This window comes from Parambassis ranga, chromosome 13 (genome assembly GCF_900634625.1).
Source record: "Parambassis ranga chromosome 13, fParRan2.1, whole genome shotgun sequence".
Classification (NCBI taxonomy): domain Eukaryota; kingdom Metazoa; phylum Chordata; class Actinopteri; family Ambassidae; genus Parambassis; species Parambassis ranga.
The window spans coordinates 12,258,103-12,273,380 of record NC_041033.1 but is presented as its reverse complement, the minus strand read 5'-3'; the positions used below and the strand labels follow the sequence as shown (position 1 = coordinate 12,273,380).

The 15,278-nt window shown below is 42.2% G+C and overlaps 3 protein-coding genes across 7 annotated transcripts in view; 2 read left to right on the top strand and 1 right to left on the bottom strand.

The window, feature by feature from the left end:
* Positions 1 to 425: 425 nt before the first annotated feature.
* On the top strand, positions 426 to 6,041 carry sarm1 (sterile alpha and TIR motif containing 1). Of its 2 annotated transcripts, none has more exons than XM_028419132.1 (9): positions 426 to 529; positions 1,054 to 2,190; positions 2,683 to 3,301; positions 3,388 to 3,600; positions 3,683 to 3,774; positions 3,866 to 4,192; positions 4,286 to 4,475; positions 4,819 to 4,940; positions 5,142 to 6,041. In XM_028419132.1, exons 2-9 carry the CDS (start codon positions 1,727 to 1,729, stop codon positions 5,251 to 5,253), a joined length of 2,139 nt encoding a protein of 712 aa, XP_028274933.1. In that variant the 5' UTR covers positions 426 to 529; positions 1,054 to 1,726; the 3' UTR covers positions 5,254 to 6,041. The 2 variants fall into 2 exon arrangements, with proteins under 2 accessions (XP_028274933.1, XP_028274935.1); XM_028419134.1 differs by having other exon boundaries at positions 448 to 529; positions 1,057 to 2,190.
* Positions 6,042 to 6,068: 27 nt separating this feature from the next.
* On the bottom strand, positions 6,069 to 10,288 carry slc46a1 (solute carrier family 46 member 1). Its single transcript, XM_028419136.1, has 6 exons — positions 9,735 to 10,288; positions 8,913 to 9,304; positions 8,352 to 8,830; positions 7,853 to 7,936; positions 7,502 to 7,658; positions 6,069 to 7,411 (listed from the first exon to the last, which is right to left on the bottom strand). Exons 1-6 carry the CDS (start codon positions 10,062 to 10,064, stop codon positions 7,354 to 7,356), a joined length of 1,500 nt encoding a protein of 499 aa, XP_028274937.1. The 5' UTR covers positions 10,065 to 10,288; the 3' UTR covers positions 6,069 to 7,353.
* foxn1 (forkhead box N1) overlaps positions 9,950 to 15,278 on the top strand; it is a 17,013-nt gene continuing 11,684 nt past the window's right edge. Inside the window, exons 1-5 of one of the 4 annotated variants that reach the window (XM_028419131.1) lie at positions 9,950 to 10,075; positions 12,218 to 12,277; positions 12,374 to 12,464; positions 12,553 to 12,792; positions 13,831 to 13,946. The gene's annotated coding sequence lies outside the window, so the exon portion shown is untranslated. Of the gene's footprint in view, positions 10,076 to 12,165; positions 12,278 to 12,373; positions 12,793 to 13,830; positions 13,947 to 15,278 lie in introns of all 4 variants that reach the window. The other 3 variants (XM_028419129.1, XM_028419128.1, XM_028419130.1) reach the window with 3 other exon arrangements.

The window sequence follows — 15,278 nt, the reverse complement described above, 5'->3', positions numbered from 1 at the left end:
TCACAATGATTTTAGTATTAGGCCATCATTGAAGGCCTTCTCTGCTGAAACATGGCATCTTTTAAAGTTGGTGCTTCTTTTGCCCCACAGGTTTATTAATAATCTCTGTTGTTAAATAGGCCTATTAAGCCCTGGTACACTGACTTAGAGAGCTCAATGCACTGCAGTTCAATAAAACGCATGTAGCAAATAAGGAAAAGGTCTTATGTTTTTTCTTGTGTGTTCAAATAGATCATTGTTTACAGTTTACAGTCACATGTTTAACGTTATAAACCACAATAATGAAAAGCCCACAATTAAACCACATTCATAATTCTATGTGTGTTCTGCCTTTCAGCCACATTTTGGTTATTTTATTTAGATAGACTTTTATGTTGAAACTCAGGCTTTTATTCTGAAACTGCAGAAGTAAACAAAGGTTCGAGCAGAACGCAGCGCTCGGTTTAAACAGCTGGTGATGAAGATCGGCTCAGATGATAAAATCAAAACAAGAGAAACACTTAGTGTAACTCCCGCAGAGGCAACACCTGTATGTATGATTACATTTATTTAATTACTATAAGTTATTACATGTATGAATTTAAATGCAAGCTTGGGAATTTGTTTGTTGAAGCTAATTCGATTTATGTAGCCTACGTTGGACGTCAATCGTCAATGCTGAGTTACGTTAAGCTGCCGTTTAATTCAGTTGTTGTTATGTGTCATTTTTATTGCCTATTTGCCATTATTTATTTGATGATTGTTATGTTAGTGGCCACTATAAACGTCTCAATAGGGTTTACATTCTTTGTGATGTTACATTTCATGAGGATAAATGCAGATTTATTTTCTTTTTATTGATTTAGTTTCACTATGTATTCAAAGCTGTGCCAAGTGTGTATATTAAAGCTGCAACCTACTAGAAGGACACATCTTGCATCATTGAGTCAGAGTTTAGCTCACTGTCTAGTTGAACTTTGAACATCTCATGAACATCTTTGGCTTCATACTAGTACTTATTGTACAGGATATTATTCTCTGTGCAGGTCTGAGGTTTTTCTCTGGTTCCTCCAGCAGGGGGCCTGTGTGTTTACAGTCAGCCTGAGCGCGCTCTGACCGGCTGTGACGTCAAGGAGGAGGGGTAGGAGGTGAGGGGGTGCTTCTTATCCTGTGCATCCCCGGCTGTCTCCGGAGCCGGGGGGCGGTACAGATCCTTGAAGATACAGGCAGCCTGCGGATGCTGACCAAAGGATGCGATAGGTCCGAGCCTGCTTCTGGATAAAAGTGACATTGTTGATATTTTGTTGGCACAAACAAGCTGCTGCAGTGCATGCCTGGGAGGGAGAACAACAGGCCTCCTTTGTTTGTCTGCAAAAGCTCAGTGAATGCTAGGGGACAGGCAGACAACAATCATTTATTTTTCCTCTCTGGAGCACAAGTAGATTGTTCTCTCCAGCCTTCAGATCCTCGGTCCTCCATTGGTCGGTGGGATGAGAGAGAGACAAAGCAGCAGCTGAGACTCTGCGTAAACATCCGATGACCTGCTCCAGGCCTGCTTATGAGTCTTTAATGGCTTACTGAGGTGATGATGAGGAGTGATGCAATTTGGTGAAAGCTGTCACTGTTGATTTACAGCTGAGGGCTTGACGCATCTGTAGGACTGTTTACCAGGCGGACAACTGGCTGAAAGGATCACAGGCCTCAGTGAAGACAATTCAGTGTTACATCCACTGATTTCTGCCGGTAGATGCTCCTTTCTCTGACGCTCTTCCTGTGGAAGCTCTATCGACACTTCTCCATCATGTTCAGCACAGACAGGCTCACTGTCCCAGAATATGTTAGCCGGCTGCAGAGAGGAAGGAGCGGCTCTGGATGCGACCCCAAAGCGGTCTCTCCGGGGATCAACGCCGACGTACAGACGGTTTTAGACACCTCGCTCCCCGCCCTGCGCTCCGCCATCAGGCGGCTGAAATCAGCACAGGAAACATCAGACTCAGATGAGACCCGCAGGGCCATCGCTGAGATCTTTCAGCTGGTGGAAGAGGCCTGGGTTTTACCCACAGTAGGCCGTCAGGTGGCCGAGGAGATCTGCAACAGGATCCGACTAGATGGAGGCCTGGAGCTGCTCCTTCAGCTCCAACAGACATCTGGTGTGGAGATCGCCTATGAGTCTGCAAAACTGCTGGAGCAGATACTGATCTCAGAAAACAGGTAGGCTGCAGGCAGTGCAGGAACTTCCAGATGAAAAATGTCAGTGATAAATTCAGCTGAGATTGTGCCACTCTGTTTTAATGCTTTGTGCAGGGATGACAGTACAAAAACTCACAAAATATAAATAACAAGAAGTTAAGCTTCAAAATATTGTGACAGCATTGATGTTATTTTGGTCATGTGACCTTTCCTTTTTGATGTAGGGCATATATGTGACTGATTGATCTGTTAAATGATCTCTCTTTATATTGTTTAAAATTCCCTTTCACAGACATCATGATATTTTGTTCAACCAGGAGTCCAAAATTTTGAATTTACAGTGAAATAATTAAGCCCATCCTCAGGTTTTAGGCACTGAGATCAGGACTGTATGGTATTTGATAACTATAAGTAAAAATATTTGTTGATGCTGTGATCACATGTTTGTCTGCTATTGCTGTATTAGTTCATTTTGCAGCTAACTGAATGTATGTTACAAACTTATGTTGGCAGGGACTATGTAGCACGCATGGGTCTGGGGGTGATCCTCAACCTGACCCGACAGCAGGATGATGCTCAGCTGGCTCGCAGCGTCTCTGGCATCCTGGAGCACATGTTCAAACACACCGAGGAGACGTCTGTGCACCTCATCACTAACGGCGCCCTGGATGCCCTCCTCTTCTGGTGCCGGGGCACAGACCCCACCGTGCTGCGCCACTGCGCCGTGGCTCTGGCTAACTGTGCCATGTATGGAGGCCACCGCTGCCAGAGATGGATGATTGAGAAGCAGGCAGCTGAGTGGCTCTTCCCTCTGGCTTTTTCCAAAGAAGATGAACTCATTCGCTTCCATGCCTGCTTGGCTGTGGCTGTGTTAGCTGCAAACCGAGAAATTGAGAAAGAGGTGGTGAAATCAGGAACCCTGGAGCTGGTGGAGCCATTCATCGCATCTTTGGACCCAGAAGACTTTGCCCGCAGTTTGTTGGACAGAGCGGACTGCATGCAGGGGAGAACAGCGTCTGACCTGCAGCAACTCCTGCCTTTACTGGATGGCACAAGAATAGAGGGGACATGCATTGCTGCTTTCTACCTTTGTGTTGAGGCCAGCATCAAGTCCCGCCAGCGCAACACTAAGGTACAACTATTGTCCATTCATTCCTTTTGAGCAAAAACACAGGCCTGGTATCGTTGTTGTGACTGAATATGTCCTTCTTTAAAAAGATATTTCAAGAGATTGGTGCAGTGCAGAGCCTCAAGAGAATCGTCATGTACTCCAGTAATGGCACAGCCTGTGCCCTTGCCAAGCGGGCGCTGAGCATGATGGGAGAGGATGTGCCAAAACGAATCCTGTCATGTGTGCCCAACTGGAAAACCTGCGAGGTGCAGACGTGGCTGCAGCAGGTTGGCTTTAGTGGCTTCTGCGACCGTTTCCAGGTGAGTAAAGCCTCAGGAGAAAGATGAAAACAGATCTATGAACAAATGATCTGTCAGTGATGTCAGTGATCTTCTTGTACAGGAGCTGCAGGTGGATGGAGACCTCCTGCTGAACATCACCGAGCAGAACTTGAGCTCAGATTTGGGCATGACTGCAGGCCTCACCCGCAAGAGGTAAGTGATCAACACCTTTTAACACATGGGAGTGAAGCTGATCGATGTCACACTGGTCTGATTTGCTGCTCTGTTTGGTTGCATTCTTCAGATTTATGAGAGACTTGCGTGTGCTGAAGACTTATGCCAACTACTCGACATGCGACCCCACAAACATGGCTGACTGGTTGGTTGAAGTGGACCCTCGTTTCCGTCAGTACACCTATGGCCTGGTCCAGTCAGGAGTGGATCGCAACAACATCCAGCACCTGACCGATCAGCAGCTGCAGCACGACTGCCACATAGACAATGGAGTCCACAGAACAAAGATACTGTCTGCCAGCCGCGGGCCTTTAAAACCATGCCATACAGACGCTCGGCCTGCAGGGCCGGACGTGTTCATCAGCTACCGCCGGACCACTGGCTCACAGCTGGCCAGGTCTGACAGTCAAATAGAAAATTGATGAAATTTAAAAAAAGACCAGTTGGTCTAAAAGAGTGATGAATCTTGTCATTCCCTCCTCACCCCCAGTCTCCTCAAGGTGCACCTGCAGCTTCGAGGATACAGCGTCTTTATAGATGTGGAGAAACTCGAGGCTGGTAAATTTGAGGACAAACTAATTCAGAGTGTAGAGAGGGCGCGCAACTTCATCCTGGTTCTCTCTGCCAATGCACTCGACAAGTGCATGGGTGACACAGCCATGAAGGACTGGGTGCATAAGGTCAGAAGCTTTCCATTCTCTCACATGTGGGTTAAAATGTGAATGTTCAGAGATAACCACCATCACTAATCATCATTGGTTTTGGTGAACACTGCACTGTACCTTAATGCCCACACTTCAAAGAACTAGTGATGCAACGATAACAAAATTGCATTTGAAATTAAATACCACAAAGATTATTCTGTGTGAAAGGCTGCAAACTTAAAGCCAGACTACTCTGACACTGTGACTTCTGTATCAACTACAGCAGACGACACAATATTGTGACTAAAACTTTCACTTTTCGTGCTCTTACACATTTATGCCTCACATTTCAATGTTTCTTAAATATGTTGTTTTGCAGGAAATAGTCACAGCCCTGGCTGGTAAGAAGAACATAGTTCCAGTCACAGAGAACTTCATGTGGCCTGACCCTGTGTCTCTACCAGAGGACATGAGAGCCATTCTCAACTTCAACGGCATCAAGTGAGTCACCGTATGCTGGGCTGTAACTGAGAGATTTTGGGTATTCATCACATACAACAGTGTTTGACATGGTAAAAAAGAGGAACAACTGGTTTTTAAGATGTTTAACAGGGTTGCTTTGTTTGCTTTGTTATTGGATCTGTTAAACATTCATTAGAGTCATGAGGTGTGTTGATCAAATGCTGCCATCTCTCCATACAGATGGTCCCATGAATATCAAGAGGCCACCATTGAGAAGATCCTACGCTTTCTGAAAGGACACCAGGACCTTACTGACGGCTCAGACGGCTCCAAAGTGCAGAAGAAGAAATAATTAGATTTGAACACGGTTTGACCTCAGCTACAAAAAGTACTTGTGATGCCAAATTCCACATGTCCCCTGGTGAAATGCCTGGCAGCTCTTCCTGCTCTGCCTGAACACATGTGAAGTGAATCTTATTAGATTACATCCTCACAAAATGCCTGATCAATTATACATAAATCCGTTTAATTACATAATAAACTATAAGCCTTTAATGTTAGCTCCTATACACTGCTGTATATGTGTAATCAGGTGCAGTATACGCCTTCAGTTTCTCAGGAAAACAACTGTGATAGACCAGCTGTCATCAGCACCCAGCAAGATCCTCATTAGCAATGTCTAAAACATACACTCACACTTACATGCAAACATGCCTAGATTAACAAGTATATGTTACATGGTGCAAAGCCATTTTACTTTTGATAGAAAAACGTTTTAGTTTTGTTTGTGATGGAGGCAAGTTCTTTGGGTGTAATTTGAGCTGTAGGCATGACGCTATACTGTGCAGGAGTGGATGAGCCACCCACAATTTAATCAATGTCTCAGTACAATATGTAGACAAATCTATTTACTATAATTGAAGGTTTTTCTGCTTGGCAACTGAACCTGTGTCCAAAAAAAAACAACATGAAATCCAGCAATATGATGCAGCTGATCTCTTGTACACATAAAGCAGTGCAAAGGTACACCTATAATAAAAAAGACAATTATCCTGCTCTCATATTGCTTAATGAAACACAGCAGTCAGCAGGATGTGTTGGTCAAGTTTTATTGTTCAATAAAAACTTATGTAACTCTTACATGGATGATATGATTTTTTAGCATCTTCTTCAATCTTGCCTTAATATTTTTGGCAATAATTCTCAAACTCACATAGTCAAGTAGCAACACATTTGTTTGGTTTGTATTAAATTTCTGTTCTCAAACTGTAAAATAAAACTGTAAAAACTGTAAAAAAAATAAAAACAAGTTCAGCAAAATAAAATGACAACATTCAGTTATCATGTAAACAGGAACTAATTTGAAAAATGATTCAGTTTAATACCAGCAAGAAAAAAAATTATCTCATGAATATTGCACAACTGGTTATGGAAGAGGAAAGACTAACTGTCAACAACAATCTTCCGGCTGACTGATTCACAGTATCTCCGTTAATACTTCAGTTAACCCAGTCATTTCTCTTTGTGCATTTCAAAGCTGTTTTAGCAGCCCTTGTTCCCTCTCTCTGCAACAAGGACGTGACCTCTGTGTGCATGTTGGTTCTGGGCTTGTGCTTTGGGACTATCCAGTGTTGGTTGTGGTGAGAAGCGGACGTGGTGGGAACCTTCTCTCATTGTGAGATTAACGGAAGGTAATTTAATAGTCCCTGCCTGTGCTGTGGGTTACTGCTGGCTGTCTACTGTTTGGACATGTTTGGCACAGGTAACTGTGATGAGAGTGATGCCATGATAATGGGTTTATTGACCAAAGTACATAATGTATAATTCATGGCATAATTAAAACAAAATCATATATATATATATATATATATATATATATATATATATATATATATATATATATATATATATATATATATATATATATATATATATTAAATATGGCCCCATAGCAGGCCACAGGAAGGGTTGGGACTCTTAACGCTTGTCACAGGCTGAACATTGGCAAACCCAGAGTACTAGAGAGATTTCATTTAATAAAATAAATAACTGATAACCAGTTGCCATCAATAGCTGATAAACCAGCTTTAGTAAACAGAACATTTGTCAGCTTCCCTCATTTGGTTCTTAGACATGTTATCTTTGTATCTTTTATCCCTTTTGTCCATTATATCAATCAAAAACTTTCCATCATCTTTTCTGTTAGTAAAAAAAACCCATATATTTTCTGCTCTCACTGAAAGGAGGGAAGAATAAAAGTGTCTCCTAAGTATGGATTATGAAGTTAACAGATTAAATTTAAATGTGAGACACAGTCTTTGGTGCTCTGTGAAATGATGGTGGTCAAGTTTTAAAGCTAGCGCACATAAGCTCCACTGTGTTATTATAAAGACAGAAGAGGTTCAGCAGTCAGTCACACTAGGATGGACTCTATGATTGGCCTCCGTTTAGGTCAGGAGGACATTGTGGATTCTGTGCGGTCTCTTCTCTGGTCTAAACACTGCAGAGTCCTAAAAAGACAACATGACAGTGGTGACTTTATAAGATGGAGGTGTGAAGATTCATATTTTAAATGTTAACAAGCACAAAAACTAACTCACCCAATGATCCCAGCAGGGATAAGGAGGATGATGGCAGCAAAAAGGAAGGGGAAGCCCTTCATGAAGTGCAGGGCGGCTGGGTAGAGTGAGTTGAAGATGGAACTGCCGACCAGAAAACACAAGCTCTCCACACAAGCAACAGAGGCGAACAGGACACCTGGGAGACAGTACACACATTCATGGATGCAACTGGTGGGACACAAGCTGTCCCTTGTGACAAAGGAACATATGCTTCAAATTAAACTGCAGTGATCTAATGAGCTGACTGACACATTCAGGCACTATGCAGCTGACACACTGAGTTAGCTTTCAACACTCACACCTTCACTTTGTGCATGATCAGTGACTGACCTTGCTCCGATGGGTCCACTAACTTGGAGAGCTTTGACCTGAGCACAGGAGTGGCAGCCATGAAGAGGAAACACAGACCATAACCTGAGGAGAGGAGCAGATATTCACTTTGATGAAACCTTCAACATCATTGATCACCCCACTTAAATATGATACTATTTAAAAATTCAACACAATTTCCTTAGCCGATAATGAAATCCCCTTTAACATACAGTACTGTGAAGTCATACTACACTGCACAGTTAATTATTTCCAGGTGTTACGAGCAGTACTGAGTTTTTCTTGGCTGGCAGTCAAGGCCGCCAACAAACACAAGGTCTGTTCAGTCTGTCACTTGCTGAGTGTTACTCGTAACACCCGGTAAACAAGTGAGACCATTATATTAAAGGCTTGGCATTTTTCCAAAGGTTGTTGGTAGACCAGGGAAAAAGGAGGACAATGGGAGTAACAACAAGACATTACAGCCCAAAGTACTCTAATAATCTTCAGACCCTTTCACCTGTGAACATAAGCTGGGTGGTGTCAGCCACAGAAAACACCACCAGCCCAGTGATGTTAGAGGCGAGACCCATGAGAGCCACCCAGGAGTCCTCCAGACAGCGCTGCATGATCTTCAGCCCCAGCAGACTGCTCAGGTAGGCCAGGTGCTGAGCTGCCGATCCGTAGCCGATGAGGGCAGACCCCCAGCACAATGGTGAGCTCAGCTCGTACAACACGTACAGTTCTCTGCTGCCAAAGTGAACAGTCACCACCAGAAAGAAGCACAGCGTGTAAAGCCACAGCCTGCATCTGTGAAGTCTTCCTCCACTCTCATTGCTGCGGCCTCCTGTTGAGTAGAGGTGCCAGACAGCTTTATGATGGCGAGCAGTGAGGAGCTTGGCACTTGGGTCTGGCAGGACAGACTCCCGGACAAACAGGTAAGCGTACAGGGCTGCAGCCAAGTTGGTGGCCAGGACCAGCCAGAACGGGTTGATGTAACTGAAGAAAGCACATAAATAAACATATAAAATACACATCACAGAAACAGCTTTTAGACTTTAGTGTATCTAAATGACTTTACCCCTGTGCTCGCCGCCACTGCCCACCGATGATGCTTGCTAGCATCCCTGAAAGGCCTAGACAAGCCTCCAAAACAGCCACCCTGAACGTGCGCGACCTCCTGTCACTGATGTCAGCTACATACGAAAAGCAGCCTGCCAAAACGGCATTAAAGTCCCCTGAAAGTCCGCTCAGGAGCCTGCCCAAAAGAAAATAGACCACAGGTAGCTTGAGGTACATGACCACAAGGTACACCACTGCCTGCAGGGCCAGGCCAAAGTTGGGGATGATGAGGACCAGTCTGCGACCTGCAAGGTCACTCCATGAACCCAGGAGAGGCACCACCAGTAGGCCAACGGAGAAGCCTCCCAGACTGATATACAGGTTCCAGTGGGCTGTCAAGGTTTCCACCTCCTGAAGGAGGACAAGTTGTCAGTGACTCTGGTCTGATCAGTCTATGCACTATTAATAGTATGCCTGACAAAATTGTGCAGATTCATCACATTCCTCTGTGAAAACTTGTGACTGCTTTTCCTCTTTGTGGCCTAAACACTGTGCACATAACTCCAAACACTAATGAGTCCGTCTCATAGAATTAATTATTAAGCATGATCCTAAATGTGTTTGTATACCTGCCTGTTACCTGTTTTAAAGTGTCAAACATGTCACTGTCAATTCTGAAGGGTGTCTGAATATACAACAAAACAAACATTCTACTTTTGTTTACAGTTTAAGATAACACTGAGCTCTTTGTACGTTAAAAACAAAGAATACATTACAACACCACCCTGGATGAATGTGACTTAGGATGTGACTATTTCCTGGATGCCCGTGCATAGACTACCTTCTGGAGAGGGTCGGGGGGCACCGAACTGTTGCTGCATTCCGACGTCTTGGTGCCATTGTAGCCGAGGTCCTCGCTGATGCGGTCCCACAGGTACTGGGTGGACAGAGGTGCCTGCAGGGCCACTGAAAACATGGCCAGGAACAACACTGGCTCCACGGTGACCGGCAGCGAGCATGTTAACGTCGGTCGTAAGACGTTGGTGGTCGGCGCAGCAGCATCCTCTTCCTCCCTTTTGTGGCCGTCACATGAGTCTGGCTGCCGGTTGTCTTCTGAAGTGGCGCCGAGGACATCTCCGGGCAGTATCGCTGCGGTGTCCGACTCGTCCATGTCGAACAGGCGTAAGTGTAAACATTGACTGTTTACTAACTTGTTGTGTGTTTACAAGTTTCTTCGGAGCATTAGCATGCCGCGGCGTGGCTAACTAGCTTTCGGCGCTAACGCTGATAGTTAGCTATGTTAGCTTAATTAAAAAAGGCTTGAAGGCAACTTATCTGCCAGCTCAGCTAAAAAAGGGAGAAACACTGGTGCACAAACAAAGGAGTGTGGACTCAGCACCCCCATCCGGCCCAAGAGCTGAACTACAAGTGACTCTGTTTTTCTTCTAGGGCTAACTAAAGTTATCAGTTGCTGGTTGTAGCTTGTAGCTTGCTAACATTAATGAAGTCCCTGAATCTATCACCAGTGACAGAGTATTCCTTATATAATACATCAAATTTGTTTGAGACATTTTCTATGTACAGTTAAGCAGGTCATTCAATGATAATTAAGATGAAGTAAATCTCTCTTAATTTGTCTGTATCTTTTTTATTGTAAGTGTATGTGTGTATTGTATATGTATTTATATATGAATCTATGTAGTAAATACAAATTGTTATTGATAATTAATTAATAATTATTGATAATTACAAATTTTAACCCCTTACTACATACTATACTAGCTATAACACAGATTTATAATTATTGTTTTTTTTTGTCTAGGACTTTCATTTTTACAACAGTTACATAGATTATACTTTATTGCCTCATGCAATAAAACACCAATTACTGGAATGTTTTTAAACTTTTGCTTTTCACACACATGTACACATGTACAGGCATTTTTCTCTAGAATCAGTTCTTCCACCCACACATGTTATTTACAAAGCCCAGTCTAATCCTATTATCTACAGTCTATTGCTGGGTGCACATAACTTGCTTTCATCTTGCTGTTCCTGTCTTGTGCATCCAGGTTATGTTGGGGTTAAACATACAGAAATACATGTCATTGCTTCAATAAATGTTTGCAATAAGAAGATTTTATTTTTACACATTTTTTGATGCACTGGATGTTGATCACGCACTGTGAATCATGATTGGATTCTTTTCATGGCTGTGGAGGTATCAGAATTACATTGTGATTGTCCTAACACCTCTTCTTATTTTACTGCTGCCAATAATCATCCCAACTCCAGTAAGAAAATCTCCCTCACATATTTTTGACTCTAGTTACTGAAATGGCATGTAAGTGATCAACAAAACTCTCACAAAATGTTTGCCTCAAGGCTGATATGTACATTAAGGTAGATCAACTTATTCAAGTAGCACACAGTAATGATGATATCTGGAGTAAACAGTGACAAGGTTACAGTCATCTGATCTTAGTAAGTAATAAAACATTGTTGTAAAATGCGAGGTATACAAAGTTAATTAGTAGGAGAGGTGTCTCACTGAGTGTTTAGAGAGTGATGATGGAGAGAGGTGTTGATTTGTAAGAGATATGTAATGAGTCAAATTTTTGCAGATTTTGCTGTTATCGTGGTTGTAATAAATGTGATTTTTAAATGGTATTGTACTACCAAAAAGTCACAAGGAGACATGAGCTGTACAGTCAGAAATAGGTGAATATTTAGTCATTATTGCAGTAATTAAAAGACGGTTTATTTCCACACCTGTAAGCACATTTATGAGATCTGCATCAAACTGATGGAGGTAATCGTCAGAGTCTGGAAGCATATTTTGTTGCCTTCTTAGTTGTAACATGTCCAGAAAAGGCCTTTGTCAGTGACCCTTTGTGCCATGTAATCTTTGACCAAAATGAAGAGTGGGATCATGTTCAGGGGTTCATTTAATTATACAGAACACAATCTCTGTCCATCTCATCTCATCACAGTTCACGGAACTTGGAATAAATGTCGTCATCTGAATGTTTGGTGTTTTTATCGGAGTGCACGTTTTGCCGAGTGACACATATAACAAGTTTGTTAACGTTACTACACAATGTTAAATTTATGTAATATTGGATTATAATTATGTCAAAATCTATAAGTAAAATGAGCAGTTTATTTAGGATTAACCAGGTTCAGGAGTATTCACATAGTAGCTTACATTCTCTAAATGTTTTTACATAGATATAACAACATGTGAAGCTACACAGTCTTTGTCATTGCAGGAGTCAAAATGTGGTTATGCAATCTTTTTGATGGCACTATATTGATTTACAGAGTGTATCCCTGCTACCTGTGGTCCTGTTTCCCATGATGGGCATCATGGAAACAAGTGAGGTATTTCCAGTTTTATCGTTCTTTCTTCTACAAATTAAATAATCAGTCACTCCAGGATTATTCTTAAGCATCTCTGAATCCTCTTTTTTTATCCAGGTGTTGCTGTTGAACACTGGAACCTACATAAGAGGATTGCTCTTCTCTCAAGTTTTGCTTATGGATGGAGTCAAGCCATCTCTATAAGATGGTTAATTCTAGATACTCGGACACCATATAGTTGACCACAGGTCGCTCACATCTTTTACTTCATCATTCAATTTTTGTTTCAATTCCAGCCTTAGGATAAGTTTTATATGTACCACAGCCTTCCTGTCCGTGTGGATCCACAGTCGTGATGCTTCCCATCGCCAATGCTGTGCTGCAGCAGCTGTCTGACACAAAGGCCAAAGCTGAAGAGAGAGCATTTGACCTGTGCAATGCAACGGATGGTCATGACAACCAGGCATATGAGATGGATGACACCAAAGAAAGCAGCGACAACAAGCTGAACCGAAAGGATAGTAATGCCAGCAAAGGTGTGTCTATTCAGCAGTTGTCTTTTGGTTCTTTAACAGCATGTACGAATAAGCACACAACACACAAAATAATAAAAGAGATATAGAGATATATTTCCTTGTCATTACTACACAAGGCGTAATTTACTGGATTAGTATGTTTGAATATTGACGTATGAAACACAGATGTACACTGTGGCCATATTCATATCAGCACTGTTTAAATGCTATGGTAAGGGTCGAAAACAGGTTCATAATGATTTTGTTTGCTTGAGATCCCTTGATATGAACACCATACAATGAAAAGCCACAATGGTTCCTGCTTTTCTAAAACAGAAATATCATGAAGGTTTCTAACTCAGGCTTTCTGCACATATGTTGACAGGACAATAGCCAGTGTTCCTTTTATGTTCTTGGCATGCCACATGAAGATAGAGGTGTAGTTTTCTGTCTGTTCTCTTATCTGTGCTCTGCAACAGTTACAGATACAGTAACTTTTACTGCCTGTGTCAACCCATCTTGCTGATTCAGTGTTTTCTAATAAACTTGCTCCTTCCTGAGTTGTAGCCTGATAGCCTCAAGGTCAAGCCTGTACAACCGCCAATGCTTTGCTGTTCCTTAGACAAACTACTTTTTTTTTTTAACAACGGTTATGTTTTTTTCTCCCTTGGTAACTTAAGTCAAGCGTGTCCTCCTCCTGCCTATAAGCAACAAAGGCCTTTGCTACTCCTTAAACGAGTAAAGGCAGTGTGTTTTGTATACAGAACAAGAATGACACAAGACTTTGGGGTTCCAAAGTCCATTGAAAGCCTTCAGAGAAAGGGACAAACCAGCCCAAACGTATCAATACAGTCACAACAACACACTGAATCCTGACTTGCAGGGTCAGTTGTGTTTCTTTTTTTATTTTAATGGAGCACATTTATGGCTAGAACAGCTTATCTGTGAAAGGTTGTCTTTTCTTTAGCTTGGTTTATATTATATATATATATATATATATATATATATATATAAAATCAGTAAAGATTTTCACCTTGTTTGTTTTGCCTGTTGCATTAGGTGCCTCTGCTTAGTCGCCCTCAACACTTCTCACCTGGAACATTGTCCATGAAAAGATGCCCTGGAACATCCTTCTGCTCCATGGAGGAGGATTTGCATTAGCGCACAGAAGTAAGGTGATGCAGATAATCATTAAGGCAACATTTTTTTAAATCGAATCTTGTCTGTAAGTCAGATGCTAACATTTGTATTCCCACTCTGGAAAAAAGGCATCTGGACTCTCCACATAACTGGGAGAAAGTCTCATACCCCTGCAGAAAATCCCTTCTTTTGCCATATCCATCCTACTCTGTCTGCTGGTGGTGAATGTTCCAGCAACACTGCCACCACCTCTCTCTTTCTGCCAATACCGGCCTCCATGTTAAGACACAACTTGATACTACCAGCTTTAGGTCATACTGTGATTGTGCTGTACCGAGCAGGCAGCAACAACTGGTTGCTGTCTGCTCTGTACAGCTCTGTACTACTTCATGCTGGCTGGTGATGCATCATGCTGTAATGGCTTTTTCCTCATCCAAGGACCATAGTTCCTCCAGCAAGCCCATATTTCTGATCTGGCATTACACTATGGGGTTTGTGGAGGACTTGGTTGCTGTGAAAGTAATATTTTATTTTAGTTTTTGTGCATTTTGCATTACTTTTAGTGCAGCATGGAGGAAGGATGAACATCCTTTACTAACACTTACAGTCATACCGACAATCGCAATACAAAGCTGGTTCAAAATTGTTAAAGGTTTATGAGCAAGTCCAGTCTCATACATTTTGTGTTGAGTGCTCAGTAGTTCTGAAACTAGTACTTTCACTCATTAATATCTGTATTTTTTTTCTCCCAGGCCACTGCCATTAAGCTACACCCTATGTACGTCATGTTTCCCTGCACCATCTCTGCCTCACTAGCTTTCATGTTGCCTGTGGACACTAGAAACCACTGCCTTCTCATACGGCAACCTTAAAATCAGAGACATGGTACAATGTGTATGTGGGCATGATGATGTGCACACAGTGTTTTGGATAAAGGGTCATATCCAATTTTTAGATAAGCAGCTTATATTAATCCTTGTATTAATACCTGTACACAGTAGCCCAAATATTACTATGGAAACTGAGCTAAGGCAGATTGAACAGCAAAAACAATGTACACGTCCCAGTGGCTTATTAAATTGGTAGACTATTATCAGAAGAAGATTAAGGTTGTGTTGACAAAACATTGCATTGATTAATCGAGTTTTATTTATGCTGTGTAATTTTCATGGTTATTCCAGGCCATGGCTGGCTTCATCCTGAACTTTGCTTTAGCCATGTTTCAGCTGAATACCTTTCCAAGTTGGGCTATGTCACCAAGACTCCTTGAACACAAACCCTCTGAAAATATTTGCATATTTATCAGGATCCATGATCTGGACTGGCAGATGTCTTAATATTTTGTATTTTTATTTCTTCTATGCACC

Excerpts from the sequence above, each read along its gene's own strand:
- sarm1 (XM_028419132.1), top strand. The coding sequence starts at position 1,727 with ATGCTCCTTTCTCTGACGCTCTTCCTGTGGAAGCTCTATCGACACTTC. Across the intron at positions 3,302-3,387 it reads CCCGCCAGCGCAACACTAAG|ATATTTCAAGAGATTGGTGC; the intron begins GTACAACTATTG and ends TTCTTTAAAAAG. Across the intron at positions 3,601-3,682 it reads GCTTCTGCGACCGTTTCCAG|GAGCTGCAGGTGGATGGAGA; the intron begins GTGAGTAAAGCC and ends CTTCTTGTACAG.
- slc46a1 (XM_028419136.1), bottom strand. The coding sequence starts at position 10,064 with ATGGACGAGTCGGACACCGCAGCGATACTGCCCGGAGATGTCCTCGGC. Across the intron at positions 9,305-9,734 it reads CCCCCGACCCTCTCCAGAAG|GAGGTGGAAACCTTGACAGC; the intron begins GTAGTCTATGCA and ends GTCCTCCTTCAG. Across the intron at positions 7,659-7,852 it reads AGTGGACCCATCGGAGCAAG|GTGTCCTGTTCGCCTCTGTT; the intron begins GTCAGTCACTGA and ends ACTGTCTCCCAG.